The sequence below is a fragment of the Eschscholzia californica genome, unplaced genomic scaffold, assembly GCF_041429995.1.
Source record: "Eschscholzia californica isolate CP2 unplaced genomic scaffold, dmEscCali1.0.p SCAF_4, whole genome shotgun sequence".
NCBI classification, from domain to species: Eukaryota; Viridiplantae; Streptophyta; class Magnoliopsida; order Ranunculales; family Papaveraceae; genus Eschscholzia; species Eschscholzia californica.
Window position 1 is genome coordinate 15,921,962 of NW_028238461.1, and position 15,821 is coordinate 15,937,782.

At 35.0% G+C, this 15,821-nt stretch overlaps 1 protein-coding gene and 1 pseudogene across 1 annotated transcript; one reads left to right on the forward strand and one right to left on the reverse strand.

Annotated features, from left to right (window-relative positions):
- The first annotated feature begins 291 nt into the window (after window positions 1-291).
- LOC147543170 (ferric reduction oxidase 4-like) lies at window positions 292-3,511 on the forward strand. The gene is made up of 8 exons (XM_086635392.1): window positions 292-530; window positions 694-793; window positions 891-1,027; window positions 1,174-1,408; window positions 1,525-1,852; window positions 1,942-2,191; window positions 2,279-2,994; window positions 3,129-3,511. Exons 1-8 carry the CDS (start codon window positions 292-294, stop codon window positions 3,266-3,268), a joined length of 2,145 nt encoding a protein of 714 aa, XP_086491518.1. The 3' UTR covers window positions 3,269-3,511.
- Window positions 3,512-9,474: 5,963 nt separating this feature from the next.
- LOC147543171 (bidirectional sugar transporter SWEET6a pseudogene) lies at window positions 9,475-12,062 on the reverse strand (annotated as a pseudogene).
- Between the last annotated feature and the right edge of the window lie 3,759 nt (window positions 12,063-15,821).

The window sequence follows — 15,821 nt, forward strand, 5'->3', positions numbered from 1 at the left end:
TATGCCAATTTTGTACAAGAAAGACCTTTCTATACTATGTTTCTATGCTCCTAGACAGAAAAACCATAGTACAATATCTTGCATAAATTAAAACGTTACTAGTTGAATTAGTATCGATCTTCTAATGTATTCTGGAATATGCAAAAGTACAAGTCAACTTACTCCTCTTTCATGATCTCTTGTTTTGCTAAACCTACATATATTACACTCTCTATCCTCTATAAATACACAAACACAAGATAGAAGAGCTTCATAAGTTTGTTAGTAATTAAACTGAAACACAAATAGACAATGGATTCAAGGAATTCTAACCGATCTCCTTCCCGAACAGCTGTTCATGGAGGCTTGACATCTACGAAGAAGGTTCAAGCAGCACTAAGGGCTATTTTTTTGATAGTTTTTATTGGGTGGCTCTTCATTTGGGTTATGCTGCCAACAAAACCATATAAATTTACATGGCGACCCAAACTCTCAGCCAAGTTCAACACCAAATTCATCGGCGAACAAGGTCAGTTCATGGGTAGCTTTTGGTATGTTATTGCGGTTCGTTAGGATCATTCCCACGTAGTTTGTAACTTGTTATCTTCTTTCAGTTATGAAATCATCACTACCTAAGATAACTTGATATATCATGTTTAAACTTTCTTTTATGGCTAGGGTTAAGTAATAATACTTATTTTCTGTATGTTGAAGGCACAAATCTTATGCTCTTCACCTTCCCGGTGATGTTTGTCGCTACATTTGGTTGTTTTTACCTCCACTTAGGATCCAAAGACCAAAATTACAACCAAAGGTATTACTTCATTTTTATCAATCCGAATAAAGTGTACTAGGTTACATATATGAAGTTGTTTTCTCATACAATGGTTGTTGTGGACTTGTGGTTATAGCCCTCATCGTCTTGCGCTCTGGAGAATGCCGGTACATGCAAAATCCCCTCTAGGGATCGTTACGCTATTGGAGTTGATGTTTTTAGCCATGTTTATTGCCCTCTTGGCCTGGTCCATGGGGAATTACATGTATCTTGGCATCAAGTACCCCCATATGAACAAAATTATGGAGTAAGTATTAGCCTTTCATCTATTTTATACGATAAAGTAAGTTACAGTATCTAGTAGATGAAATTCCTCTCTAGTTCTAATTTAACATTGGAGGTTTTCAATTCACATGTAGTGGGAAAGCCAAGTTTCGAAGTGTGTCTCTCAGACTTGGGTACATTGGTAACATAGCATGGGCATTTCTGTTCTTCCCCGTGACTCGGGGATCATCGATCTTACCATTGCTGGGATTAACATCCGAGTCAAGTATCAAATATCATATTTGGCTTGGACATCTCTCCAATTTCCTCTTCGCGGCACATAGCATAGGTTTCTTTATCTACTGGGGAATGGTCAATCAGATGGTGGATGTACGTAATTCAAACCGATTGGCGATGATTTGAGGAGTACTCTGATTGTATTTTTGGTCTTGAGACTTCTCTAGCTTGGCTCAGACATGCTAACTTAATTTGGGTGGATGATGCAGGCTCTTGAATGGAGCAGAACTTATGTATCAAATGTTGCTGGAGAAATCGCTTTCGTTATATCCTTAGTGTTGTGGGTTGGAAGCATGACTCGTGTACGCCGTAAAATGTTTGAAGTTTTCTTCTATACTCATCAACTCTACACTCTCTATCTCTTCTTCTACCTACTCCATGTTGGGATAGCTTACTTCTGCACTATCCTCCCTGGTGTTTTCCTCTTCTTGATTGACCGTTATCTGAGATATTTGCAATCAAGACAGACGGTTAGACTGATTTCTGCTAGAATTTTACCTTGCGAAACCGTTGAATTAAACTTCTCCAAAAGCACAGGTACACCGTGGATGATTTTTATGTACGCTGTGGATGTCTTTCAAATAATTATATTAATTAAGGATCTATGATTCTTATTTATATTTCAGAGCTAAGTTATAGTCCTACAAGCATGGTATTTATCAATGTGCCTAGCTTGTCAAAGCTTCAATGGCACCCTTTTACTATTAGCTCCAATTCTAACTTGGAACCAGATAGACTAAGCGTTGTTATCAAATGTGGAGGAGATTGGAGCAGAAAACTGTACCATAGCCTCTCATCGTCATCAAGTTCTTCTTTGGACCGCCTTGATGTCTCCATTGAAGGACCATATGGGCCTTCTACTTCTCATTTCCTAAGGTTTGAATAGACTCTGTACTTTACGAAGTTAATGTGTATTAGAACAATAGTTTGTTTAACTAATATTTTATGGATTGCACGGTGCAGGCACGACGTGCTAGTAATGGTGAGCGGAGGTGTAGGAATCACACCAATGATCTCTATTATCAAAGAAGTCATTCATAGGAAAAATACATCAAAATACGCAAATATTCCTAAGCTAATCCTTATATGTGCCTTCAAGAATTCCTCTGATCTTGCCTTGCTTGACCTCTTACTTCCAACTTCTGGGTCACCTGGTTGGGACATTTCTAGCATAGATTTGCAGATCAAAGCCTATATCACTAAAGAAGATCAGAAAGCTGAAAGCACAAAGAATCTCAGTACTCAGACTATTTGGTTCAAACCCAATGTAGACGATGCACCCATTACTCCAATTCTAGGTCCAAATAGCTGGCTTTGGCTTGGTGCAATAATAGCTTCTTCATTTGCTTCTTTCATCCTTTTCTTATGCATCCTTACTAGGTATCACATATACCCAATCGACAAAAACACCGAAAAAATATATCATTACTCTGGAAGAGCTCTATGGGACATGTTTTTCGTATGTATATGTATATTTATCGTAGCTAGTGTGGCTTTTCTATGGAACAAGAAACAACAACTCATTGACGCAAATCAGATCCGCAGTATGGATATAAACACACCAACGTCTTCTCCTGAGTTGCAACCCAAAAATTTTGAGCAAGAAGTTGAAAGTGGTCCTAGCCTACCCCTTGACCAAGTAACAAACGTGCATTACGGTGAACGACCCGATCTCAAGAGTAAGCAGCTTGTACTCCATTTTCTCCTTAATTTATCAAGTATATCAAAAATATATGTATACATATAAATTTCGCAACGCTATTATTAATCCCAGTCTTAATTCACAAGGTTCTTTTGTTTCTTCGTCTTTCAGACATACTGTTCAACTGTAAGGACTCAAATGTGGGGGTTGTAGTTTGTGGACCAAAAAAGTTGAGGCACGAGGTTGCGAGAATTTGTGCAGCTGGTTTGGTGGAAAATCTTTATTTCGAAGCCATTAGCTTTAAGTGGTAATTGATTTTTGTTTTAGGTGTGATTGCTAGTAGTGTATATATGTTTGAAAAGCTCGTGAAGGAGCTTCGCATGGATTAGTGTTATACGATATTTGTGTATACTAATAAGTTAACACTAAGAACATTGGTGGTTTGTTTTTGTTTTAGTGTGCTTAACGAGTGAAAGTTAAGGATGATTATCTAATTGATGAAATATGTTTAAGTGTGTTTCCTTGACTTGTACTATATATCTTGTTTTTGGTTAGTTACTTCACTCCACTAAAGTAAATACAAAGAAAGAAACCAAGACCCAAGCTATGTAATAACCAAGAAACCTAAGGCAAGTATTTACAAATGTACTTCTTATTTTGATTAATTAAACTTAAAGAAAGTTAGTACTAGCAATTACTTCAAGTTGTACTTCCATAAAATCTAGGAGTAGTCAATTGTACTTCAAATTATTTTGAGTTCAATAAATATAGAATGACATATTATTATTAAAGAAATAAAAAAAAAAAGTATTTCTTGTGCTCGAATATTCGCCCTACGTACAAAAAGTAATCTGATTATTTCATTCACTCTTTTGTGAGAGATTTATCAGGTCACAATAGCACCGTCACATCAGTATATTGTTATCATGCTCTTCTAGCACGGAAAAGGCATTTTGTCAATGTATATATTTATTAGAAAAGACATTTCGCTGAACCAAAGAAAAATTAAATGAAAGAAAAGGAGTTGAAGCTACACAAGGGAACCAAGGTGGTCGCAAATAGAGAAACTGAACTTCTCCACCAATCTTATGAGGAATAAATTAACATGCGGTCATGTTGGTCTACTTGAACCCGAGCTTGAGTAACCTAAGCCCAAGCTTGCTCCAGTTGACGACTGAGGGCGTTTAGCCTAGATAACAATGGTTGGAGTTAGGGAATGCGTCTGACTTTGTTCTTTTTCTTATTTATTTGAGGTGGGTAATGGATTAAAATGAATGAAGAATATATTTTAGAGCTTTGATTTGTTCTAAGTCAGCACCATTGAAGACCACACTGCCATGGGCAAAACGTAAGTGGCTAAGGTAAGGGATTTCGAGTTCAATAGAAAGTCCAAAACAAGACTATTTGTGATGCCATTCTGCATGAGACAGGAAAAGACTTTTCCTACCAGGATGAAGAGCGAAGATGGTAACAAATTGCATTGTTTGAGGACAGGTGACTGGAGCTCTCAAGAAACCCACATGATTTTCATTCACAAGAAAATAACTTACATTTGGCAAATTCAATAAACATTTAAATTATTACTCATATTTAGGCAAATTACTAAAATTTCGACTTTTTTTGTTTTCCGGTTCATATATGTATATATATCGTAGGAAATGTTCTTCGATGAAGATGAAAACGCGCTCAATTTGTTGGATGAGACAAATGATGAAGGTCATTAAGTCTGGTGGTGATTTTAGGGATCGTAATGTTTAACGGGAAACCAACTACGCTATGTGACTCACTCAGATAACTTGCGGCTAAAAAACGACTGGATCCTACAATGGGTTATACAGAAGAGTGTTAACTCGATCAGAGGACTTGACTAGAGTGTGAATGAGATAAAATATGTGGACCAGTTCCTGCTAGAAGTATCCAAAGGCCGGGTTGGGAGCCAGGCAAAGGTAGCACAATGCCCGGGCCAAGCGTCACGACCAAGATGGTGTGTTCAGGCACATGGCCCTCGCCATGCCTAAGGCCCACCTCATAAGGCCGGGCCATACACCATGGGTGATGTTGGGCCGACCCGGCGAGTCCCATTCAAAATGGAACCCCTGGTTGGCCACATCTATGGGAAATCCTAGACCAGATTTGCTTTTCTTTTATGGTTCTTTTTGCAAACCTAATTTAATTGGGTCTTACTTTAGAAGTCTCTATAATATGAATAATAGGAGATGATTGTAACAAAAATAGGGGTGGAAACTCTGATCAGCTTTTTGTCTCTCTCGCTACATTAAGCAAAAGATAGAAAAATGGATGATTCTGAAGCTTATCTAGTCTAAAGGAGTTTTTCACTATCGCCGCTAAAGATGGGGGTCGATTTGGTTCTAGCTAACGTAACGAGCGGAAGATCAAGTGGATTATTCGGGTGTCTTGAGTACAGGAGCGATTCAATTTAGTCTAAGGGAGCGATTTAAGGTAATTCTTGGGGAGAAAGCAATCAATTTAGTCTAAGGAAGCGATTTAAGGTAATTTTTTTGTTCATCTAGTTCGTTATCAGTTTTGTCTTGATATACAAACAACCTAGTGTTAGGTATATGATACCGGAGGTTCCGCTTACAACATGATGTGATATTGTGTGTATATATATATATATATATATATATATATATATATATATATATATATATATATATATATATGTATGTATGTATGTATGTATGTATGTATGTATGTATGTATATTAGTTTTGGATAGTTTAGTCATTCCTGTTTTAAGAGATTTTGGGTCTTCTGTACTCTACTATTTCTTATGTGTTTCGCTAGAACTCTTGTAACCAAACTTCAATCTAATGAAATTCTAGCCCCCGCTAATGGTTGTTCTCACTTTTTCAACTTTTCTTCTTTTATCATTAGACGTATTTAGGGATTCTCTCATGGTATCAGAGCCTTTCAAGTTTGTAGAGGAAGGAAAGCTTCATCCCTAGTATGCAAATTGTTTTATACTTCCTCTTTTACAAATCTGTTGATTTTCTCCACAATTTTGATATTCTCTCAAATGTTTTGGCATTAATCTTCTCAAATTTCTTCTTCAAATTGCTATGAAATTTGTTTGTCTTGGTTATTTTTGTTTAGTGCTTGAGTTCATACAACGGATAGTGGAAAAGATGATTCGCTGCAACTATTAAAAAACTACTTTTTGTGGAACATTATGACGAGAAATTTTTAAAGGAAAATATTTGTGGGACTTGAGATGGATCTAGATTTCGCATTTTTTCCACACCAAAAGTATTTTAGAGGGTTTCATCAAATTCAAAATTTTGTTGGCATTGTTGTATGCTTACAATAACTCAACAAAATCACCGAGTAGAAACTAAATTTGCCCTCACTGTTTCCTATTGCACCAGCGCTACTCTATCCTTACTTTTTGTCATGTTTACCCATTGTCCGAATAAAAATACTGAGAAAGTATAGAATCGTCAAATTTTTAGGGTTTTGGTATAGGAAGAGCATTTTTTAGAAAAGGCAGTGCATTAGATAGGGAGAGCACTCTTTTTAGAATAGGGAGGGATAGACATTTTTTTTAAATATTCCAGATTTATACTTTGGTCCCTCCCATCAAACTATATTGAACCAAAAGAGAGAGAAGAGAGTATCCTCCTGTTCGACTAAAAACCTTCGAGAGAGAAGAGAGAATCCTGTTCGACCTAAGCCCTAGATGACTAACACAACAGTCATCTCCATAGAGAGTTTGTAATTCTTGTTATTGCTTGATTTCTCCATAGATTTTTTGAGTTTTAACACTAATTAAAGTAACTTTTGAAGATTTCAAGTATCAATATTGCAATGAAGAATACAAACAAGGATGTAACTCGAAAAATATATAAGCGACATTTACATAAAAGAAATCTCGCTTAGCATAAATAAAAATTCATGAATACCAACTGAAAATTTTAAAAAAATTCGGCCAGAGCGGTTGAAAAAACAGTCTAATTTCAACCATCTCAACCGAAATTTATTACTATTTTCAGCGGGACCGACCGAAATTTGTTATCTTTTTCAATCGATCCAACCGAAATTTGTCATCTTTTTCAGCCGTTAAGACCGAAATTTGTTGTCTTTTTCAGCCGACCCTACCGAAATTTGTTGTCTTTTTCAGTCGATCCAACCGAAAATTCTTTACCAAAAAAACGACCTAAAACCCTAAATCGTTTGTACAACCATAGAGGAGGACAAGAAAATGATATTTCTTTACCAGAGACATATTATCTTCATTATAAATGTCTTTGTTTAATTCGATAACTTCGTTTAAGTCGATGTCCTTGTTTAAGTCGATGGTTTCGTTTAAGTCGATGTCTACGTTTAAGTCAAATAAATCTTCTTTCTTGTTTAAGTCAAATAAATCTTCTTTCTTGTTTAAGTCAAATAAATCTTCTTTCTTGACGTAGGTTGCCTCCTTCATTAACGGTGGTTCCTCATCCATGAGATCTTGAGGCACCATTAAAAGCTCGAAACTAAGACTATAGTGATGGTAAACTTTGCAAGTTTTTTGCACTAATGGTGATGTTGATAGTAGTGACGATATTAGGATTTGGTTGTTTATGTGAGAGAAACTACAAGTGAATAAAATATTAGATTTATTATTAATTTTTATCTAAGTCCTTCTATTTTGACATTATTTATTAAATGATCCTTATAACGCCCTCCCTAAACTAATTTAGTAAAGGAAGAGCAAATACATAAATTGACCTTTCTAGCGCACTGCCTTTACTAAATAGTGCTCTTCCTATACCAAAAGCCAATTTTTATAAGGGTTGTTTGGATTACCCTCCTGCAAGAAATGCATAACTGAAGATATCTCTCTTTCAAATGTAGTTGGATTTACCCCTCCAACGGTAACAAATAAATGATAAATCTTCATGTATGACCAAACAACTCTTTTTAATGTCAAATTAGAGTAAGTCTTCTTCCTCTTTCGTCTCAAATTCTACGCAAGTATGGTACTGTAGAACTGATTTCCTAGATCTTATATAAGTTTTATAGTTTTGAGAACTTGGGATTGATGTCTAATTGTATTGGAGTTTTAAGTTGTTTCTTCGCGGTCTCTCTTTCTTTAGTTTTTTTTTTCAGGAATCCTGAGATACATCACTCAAGCGGGATTACTATTTGGATAAAAATTGTCAACTCTTCACAAACGTATTTTTACTTTAAAAAACCTCAAATACAAAAAAAGAAAAAGAAATTAACTTGATAGGTAAACAATTTCGAGGAAAAAAAAAACAGTTTCCGAAAAAAAAGACCTTTGAACACAAACATATTTTGATTGAGAGATGCTAGAATCACAAAAGATTTTGACAAAAAAAAGTTCCCAACTGATGTGGCGGTTGTGATTTTCATCTCTCAACGGCCTAGATTTGGTCAAAGTTTGAAACCACACCCGCCACATCAGCTGGGAACCATTTTTTGTCAAAATCTTTTGTAACTTTATCATTTCCCTTTTTGAAACAATAATTTTATAGAAAAACAAATTTTGGGTTGATTTTAAGTTTGAAAATTGAGTTTAATAATCTAAAATCGTAATAAATCTTAAGGGGTAGGGTGCAATTTTGGTCTAATAAAAATTTTGGACTCGGGAATTCTTAAAATTCAAGAGTCTTAGGATTTTTGGTAACTAAAACAGAACAAAAAATCTTAATTCCTATCGAATCTTACTTTTAGTAGAAATCTTATATTTTATTTGCTAAAACAGGATTATACGGGCATCTTCTAGACTTGTTTTTTTAAGGTTAGGACTAAATCCCACATCTTTCTAACCCCATGCATCTTCTACGTTTTTTGGGAGGTTAGGACATTGACCCAACTTTTATGTAAGTATTAGACCCTCGTTTTCCATAACATCTATTATATATCCCTAACCCCATAAATACTATTGAAGTTGCATTATGTTTCAGCTTGTATGGTCCATGACGAAAATACCCCCCCGGCTAATCCTTATTTCCTCCATATTTTGTAGACAAAACCCTAATTTCTCAAGCTTCTTTTCTTAACGTGACAAATAACTGCATAAAGCTTAAGATACTACAAAGGAGCTAGATTCTACTATTGTATAAACTTAAACCAGAATTAGAGTGAACTCATTTTGCCGATTGAGTATTATATAGTTTTTAGGAACTCGTGAATTGATGGCTATAGTTATTAGTCTTTTATTAAACGTGAGATGTCCCGTATTGGAGTTTTAATTTGTTTCATGAGAGATGATTGTTCCTAACTGTGTATTGTTTAAAGATTTAAACCCTCATCTTAAACTTTATATTCAAGCAACTCGAATAGATAAACAAATAAAATTAACATAAATTGATTTAAATAAAACCAAGCTAGGAAAAGCACAATCGAACATATTTCTTCTCAAAATCAAACAAAACTAAACCAAACATGACTGAACTGGACGAATAGACTAAATTCTAACTCAATATTGAAAAGAAAAATATATCTATCTATCGAAGACCAAAAGAATAGCTAGAAAGTTCATGCATCTTCTAAACTTCAGGGCGTACAACCGAGGATAGCTCTACATTGTTGGTTGGCTTGTTCTCCACACGTTTTGGTGTTGATTTATAATATATTGCATAAACTATCAGCTGGATTGCACCAAGAACTGCTCCAGAGCCATTACTTATCTACAAAAACGAATTTTATGTCAAATACTCAATGATACTGAAGTCTATATTACATATGAAATCACAGAACTTTAAAATTAATTAACTAAGGAATATAATGTAAAATTGGTGACTTACTGTGACGAAGAGATCAAAGCGGAGCAAAGCATAGGTCAACCAGATACCACCATTGACAAAGTTAGCAAGTAAGAGGAAAAAGGGCATATACTCGACGCTCTTAGTACGAACAACCAAGCGGATAATGTCAAGAGGCATGGCGTACATTAGTATGTTGAAGATTAGACAGAAAATACCAACAATCAAAGTTCTCTTATCGGTAGTGTGAGCGAAGCCAAGTGTGAAACCAACGACAAGAGCATAGAAAACAGCTTCGAGAGCTAAGACTTTAAGAACATAACATCTCTGTTTCTTGTTGGAGTAGAGGTAATAGATGATGATGTAGATGAGTTCAATGACGAAACCAACACTGTTAATGGTGGTGACAAGAATGTTGTGTGGGTGTACGATGGGGAGACCATAATATACCCATAAAACACAGTTAAGTATGGTAGCCAAATACGGGTTGGGAGAGAACTCCTCAACGGATTTTCTCTTAATAATCTTGTAGAAAGTATTTGCAAGAGCTTTGCAAACGATTTCAAGCGGTTTAAATCAAAACATTGGTATTTAACATAGAAGAATGTTATATTTTCGCTATAATGACAAGATCAACTTCTTCACAAAAATAACAGTGAGGAATCCTATGTGTTAGGTTTGCAAGTCATTATAACCTTGTTACAAAGCATTACCAATCATTGTATCTCGGTCCCAACAAAATGCAAATAATTTGCAAAGCGTTGCAAACAATCGCAACTATTGCTGTAAGGTATAGTAAAGGTTCGCAAACCATCGCAAAACCTACTGCAAAGCATTGCAAAGGGTTCGTGAACTATAGAAACTGAACTTAGGGTTATGTTATCTTCTTTTTGAATCTACCTTCAACGTTAATTGATGAACACATTTATTTTAGAGTACTGTGTCATTTTCAAACTCTTACATGAAGAACAATAACCTAAAAGAGATTCTTGAAGATCAAAAACTCACCTATATTAGAAAATAAAAACCGAGAGTCAATACTCTTACCTATAGTAGAAAATCAAAATCAAAGTGAGAATCAACGATCTCCTTAAGTTCGTTCAGTTTTAGAGAAATAGGGAAATCATGTTCGGCAGAGAGTGAGAGCGCCAGATTGATTCTCAAGGTTATTTTTGTCTTTCACAATGTTAGATAATTTACAAATATGTCATAAGGAGGTGAAGACTAGAAAACATTAATGGATCATACAAACTTGACTGGTAATTTCTTTAAGGAGATCAATATTAATCAGGTGCCAAAGAAATCACACGGATACAAGAGAATGTAGCTTGGTTTGTAGTTAAAAATTAAGTTTGGTTAGATGCAATTCACCAATGGAGACAATGTCGTTACAAAAAGTTAGACAAAAAGTAAATGAGGTAATTAAGCTAATTATTAACGCATACATACATTCTTCAACATGGTATAAGAGCAAAAATAAATTTATCGATCTCCATGTTAACTCGGAATTTCTTCTTATTAGTCCTTAAAATTTATATATTGACATTGGGGGACTTCAACTGGTACATGTTTTTTTTTGTTGAAAGTGTTGTTCTACCATGTGGTTTAAAAGCAAGTGTCATGTTATACCAATAAAATGTCTTCTATATGCATTTATTTGTTTCGTGGAAAAGAATGGTGAAGTGTCGTGAGACTATTAACAAGTTAAATAAAAGTTGGTCATCTATATGTATCCAATCGAATGAGCATGCAATAAAGTCCATATATGATAGTTGTGTACGTGTCTCTTTACTACAAAACCTAAAGTTTGAATCTTGTTAATTCACTAAATACTGATAGCTTAACTTTTTCACTACATATTCATTTCATTTTCTTAAAGTTCACACATTACAAATGATAGTCACATAATTTCTCTTGGCGTGTAACTTTCATGATAAAATTCTTCAATATTTATTTTATGAGTTTAGTTAATTCATTTTACGTATAAAAAATGTAACTTTTATTATTATATACCTCAAAGTATGAGAGTGACCAAAATGAGGAGATAAAATTGAGACATTGGAGGAAACCAGAAAAATACTATGTATGAACTAAACATTGGGGGGGTTATGATTGCCGTTATTATAACTTAGTCGCTAAAAGACTTTTGTGATGGGTGACAAGAATGCTGTGTGGGTGTACGATGGGGAGACCGTAAATACCCATAAAACACAGTTAAGTATGGTAGCCAAATACGGGTTGGGAGAGAACTCCTCAACTGACTTTCTCATGATAATCTTGTAAAAAGTAGGTGCTGTAGCTGCAAACAGAAAGAAGGAAATGACATTCCCAATAATACCAATAATGTTTCTAACGAAGTTTGTGCTAATCATCTTGATGAATTGGGAGGTGATGTGAACTTGTGAAGAGTTTGTTGGATGGAGGGAGAGATTGAGAGGGATGGGTTGTATTTATAGGGAGAGAGAGAGGTAATTGAATCCTAGTTTGTGAAGAATTAATACTAACAGTTTTCTCTCTCAAACTAACTAATACCCGTTCTTCTCAGAGTCCTATTTGGTCACTGTTTAGGGGGAGGTGGTTTGGATGAGGATGAAAGCTTATACACAAGAGTTCCCACTTGAATCAAACTCATCCATAAGAACGAAATTTTTGTTTTATTTAGTCTATTATTCAATGACGATAATACCCCTGTTTTAACAACGAAATTCCTCCTAACCCTAAGGAAAGAAATGTGGGAGTTTATTTGCCTCGACGGTAGGGGGACGAGTTCCATTTTTTCGAACAGAACTCTCCATGATATTTTCATCAAATTACAATGGTTGAGTCTCCTTAGTGTTTGTTTAAATTGTCTTTTTAGGGTTTTGTGGTTGGTTTTGTTATGGATTCTAGAGAGAGAATTTCAAAAGTCAATTGTTAAATAAATTTGATAGGGTTTTGGGCTTATTTTTGTGAAACAAATTCGTGTTGTTTTGAAATTGACATTTTAGAATTTTTCAACTTAATTTTTTTAAACAAATTTTCTGTTAAACAAATTCTAGAGAGATCGAGAAACTCAAAAGCCTTACAAATGGCTTGCAAGATCATCACAAACGGTTTCCATGCTTTTGTATGAACTTGCAAGAGCTTGAAAACTGTTTGCAGACCTTTGCAAACGATTTCAAGCGGTTTAAATCAAAACATGGTATTTAACATAGAAGAATGTTATATTTTCGCTATAATGACAAGATCAACTTCTTCACAAAAATAACAGTGAGGAATCCTATGTGTTAGGTTTGCAAGTCATTATAACCTTGTTACAAAGCATTACCAATCATTGTATCTCGGTCCCAACAAAATGCAAATAATTTGCAAAGTGTTGCAAACAATCGCAACTATTGCTGTAAGGTATAGTAAAGGTTCGCAAACCATCGCAAAACCTACTGCAAAGCATTGCAAAGGGTTCGTGAACTATAGAAACTGAACTTAGGGTTATGTCATCTTCTTTTTGAATCTACCTTGTTAATTGATGAACACATTTATTTTAGAGTACTGTGTCATTTTCAAACTCTTAAATGAAGAACAATAACCTAAAAGAGATTCTTGAAGATAAAAAACTCACCTATATTAGAAAATAAAAACCGAGAATCAATACTCTTACCTATAGTAGAAAATCAAAGTGAGAATCAACGATCTCCTTAAGTTCGTTCAGTTTTAGAGAAATAGGGAAATCATGTTCGGCAGAGAGTGAGAGCGCCAGATTGATTCTCAAGGTTATTTCTGTCTTTCACAATGTTAGATAATTTACAAATATGTCATAAGGAGGTGAAGACTAGAAAACATTCATGGATCATACAAACTTGACTGGTAATTTCTCCAAGGAGATCAATATTAATCAGGTGCCGTGTAGCTCCTTATACCCTCAATTTACTAGTCTAAGCTTTTTCAGATAAGCTTAATGCCTATGATCCTAGTATGACTCCAGTACTTAGTCTTAAGGTGACAGTTTAGTTAGTAGATCTTATTTATGTGGATTTTGTTGGTTATCATTCTGACTAAAGGATGATAGTCTTTAGTATATCAATACTAAATTAAGGCTTCTCAAGCTTTAACTATTTTCTTTTATTTGTAAAGTTTGCAACAGTCTTTTCCTGGAATTTTTCCAGCTTACTGTTCTTCCAAGTCAAGATCAGAATCTTATTCTGGAAGTTTGCAACATATGACTTTTTAACCATTTTGTTTTCTTGCTTTATACCGAGAATTTATCATAAGTCTTTCTCAAGTACTTTGTACAGTTTCTCAGTTGCGATCCAGATCAGCTTATCTGGATTTGATTGGTGACGACCATAAATACTCCAAGTGTTTTGAGACGTCAGTTATGTCTTCAGCATAACCATCGTTTCTCATGCGTGTTTGCTCATCAGAATCCTTCAGATGTTGAATCTTGCTAAGTCGTGTGTCATGAGACTTGGGTAGAAATACCCTATTTGAGTCATTCATATTATACTTTTCAAGATCTTTTCTTGAACGAGTCTTATCACCTCCTCGACCTATCCTCATAGATCTTTGATGCCCAAAAGCTTTTCACCTTTGTGTGTGGTCATTTCATTGAGCCAATTATAAACTGTTTTTAACATCAAAATGTTGTTCTCAATCTATAGTATGTCATCTACATATCGGACCAAAAAAACTGGGTCACTCCACTAACCTTCTTGAACTTTCTAAAATTCAAGATTTCTCTTCATTCTTAAAGAATCAACTATTAATTACTTTGTTGAATCGAAGATTCCAACTCCTACTTGCATGTTTCAATCTTTCGATAGATTTCTGAAGTTTGCGATTCATCATTATGATCTTAAGCATTGTGACTTGAGATATGGTCTTTTCATGGTCTATAGCAAGAATTCGGCGACCTTCTTCTCTAGTCTTGCTCTGGGAAACACTTGATTCCATCCTTGTCGGTTTTTCACTTAAACTATTCCGCTTAGCAAATAGACCAAGTTTCAAACTTGATTTTAGACATGGATTCCATTCTGATCTTATGGCTCCAAGCCATATTTCGGAGTCTAATTTTGTCATAGCTTTTGTGTACGTAGGTCATATTCTTCTCCAGTACGATTTTAGTCCTCTGAGACAGATCTATGAGCCTTCAAGGCCTACGAGGGGTTTGAACAACTTTGAGACGCTCTCAACTTCTTGAGGGCTCTCCTGCGAATCTAATTCGTTTTTTGTGTGGGAGGATCTTCGAGGTCTTCCATCTCTACCTCTCTTTCCATGTCTATCGACTATGAATGGATAGGAACCGCGATTTCTAACATTTGTATACCACTGTCAGTTTGTTGCTCAGATAGAATTTCTTCGATATTTTATAATTCTCCCACTTGTCTTCTTCGAAATAAATGGTGTTTCGAGGAAGACATATCACGAGCAACAAACGACATGCAAACTAAGTTCCCGTAAACCCCAATATTTCTTAATACCAGTTTGAATGAAAACCGTCACCGGTGAATGATAATATCTTTGCCACATTATTGAATGAAAACCCCTAAGTTCCGGTGAAGGATAATATCTTTAGTTATTGCTTAAAGAAGAGAAAATCCAGTTACTTTATGTTTTCGAACAGACGAATCTATCGAAAATATAAGAACCTTTCGTTTTTTCTTTCTTAAGACGATTATCTTAGAGGTACCAGATCTCTCCATTCACGACATCTAGAGGAACTTTTCCTATAGTCATCGAATGGTTGTGTATGCATCCATATTATTAATCTCTACGAAAGAGGAAATTTTTTTATGGATGTTTAGAAAAGAATTTTCGGATAATCACATCATGCTTTTATCCTCGGTCGTTGAGGTAGCAGTGAACATTACGAATGGGTTACTCTCAGACGTTTTCTTTAATTTGAATTCGAGAGTGTTTGATTTGGATTCTGTTCCAATCAAAGAAATTAGTTTCGTTTAGTTCTTTCTTGAACGAACGAAGGTTGGAAAACTATTTTCTAAGAGTCATATAAACATAATACATTAAAAGAAAAAACAAAATCCTAAAACTTATTATCAAATCAAAAACAATTTTTGCCACATTATTGAATGAAAACCGTCACCGGTTTGAATAATGCGATTCGAAGACCCCATTTTTTCGAGGTTAAGCGTACT

What these genes read in the sequence shown, in the direction of transcription:
- LOC147543170 (XM_086635392.1), top strand. Translation starts at nt 292, where the DNA reads ATGGATTCAAGGAATTCTAACCGATCTCCTTCCCGAACAGCTGTTCAT. An exon ending in CAGTTCATGGGTAGCTTTTG is followed by an intron (nt 531 to 693) that starts GTATGTTATTGC and finishes TGTATGTTGAAG; the next exon opens with GCACAAATCTTATGCTCTTC. An exon ending in TGGTCAATCAGATGGTGGAT is followed by an intron (nt 1,409 to 1,524) that starts GTACGTAATTCA and finishes TGGATGATGCAG; the next exon opens with GCTCTTGAATGGAGCAGAAC.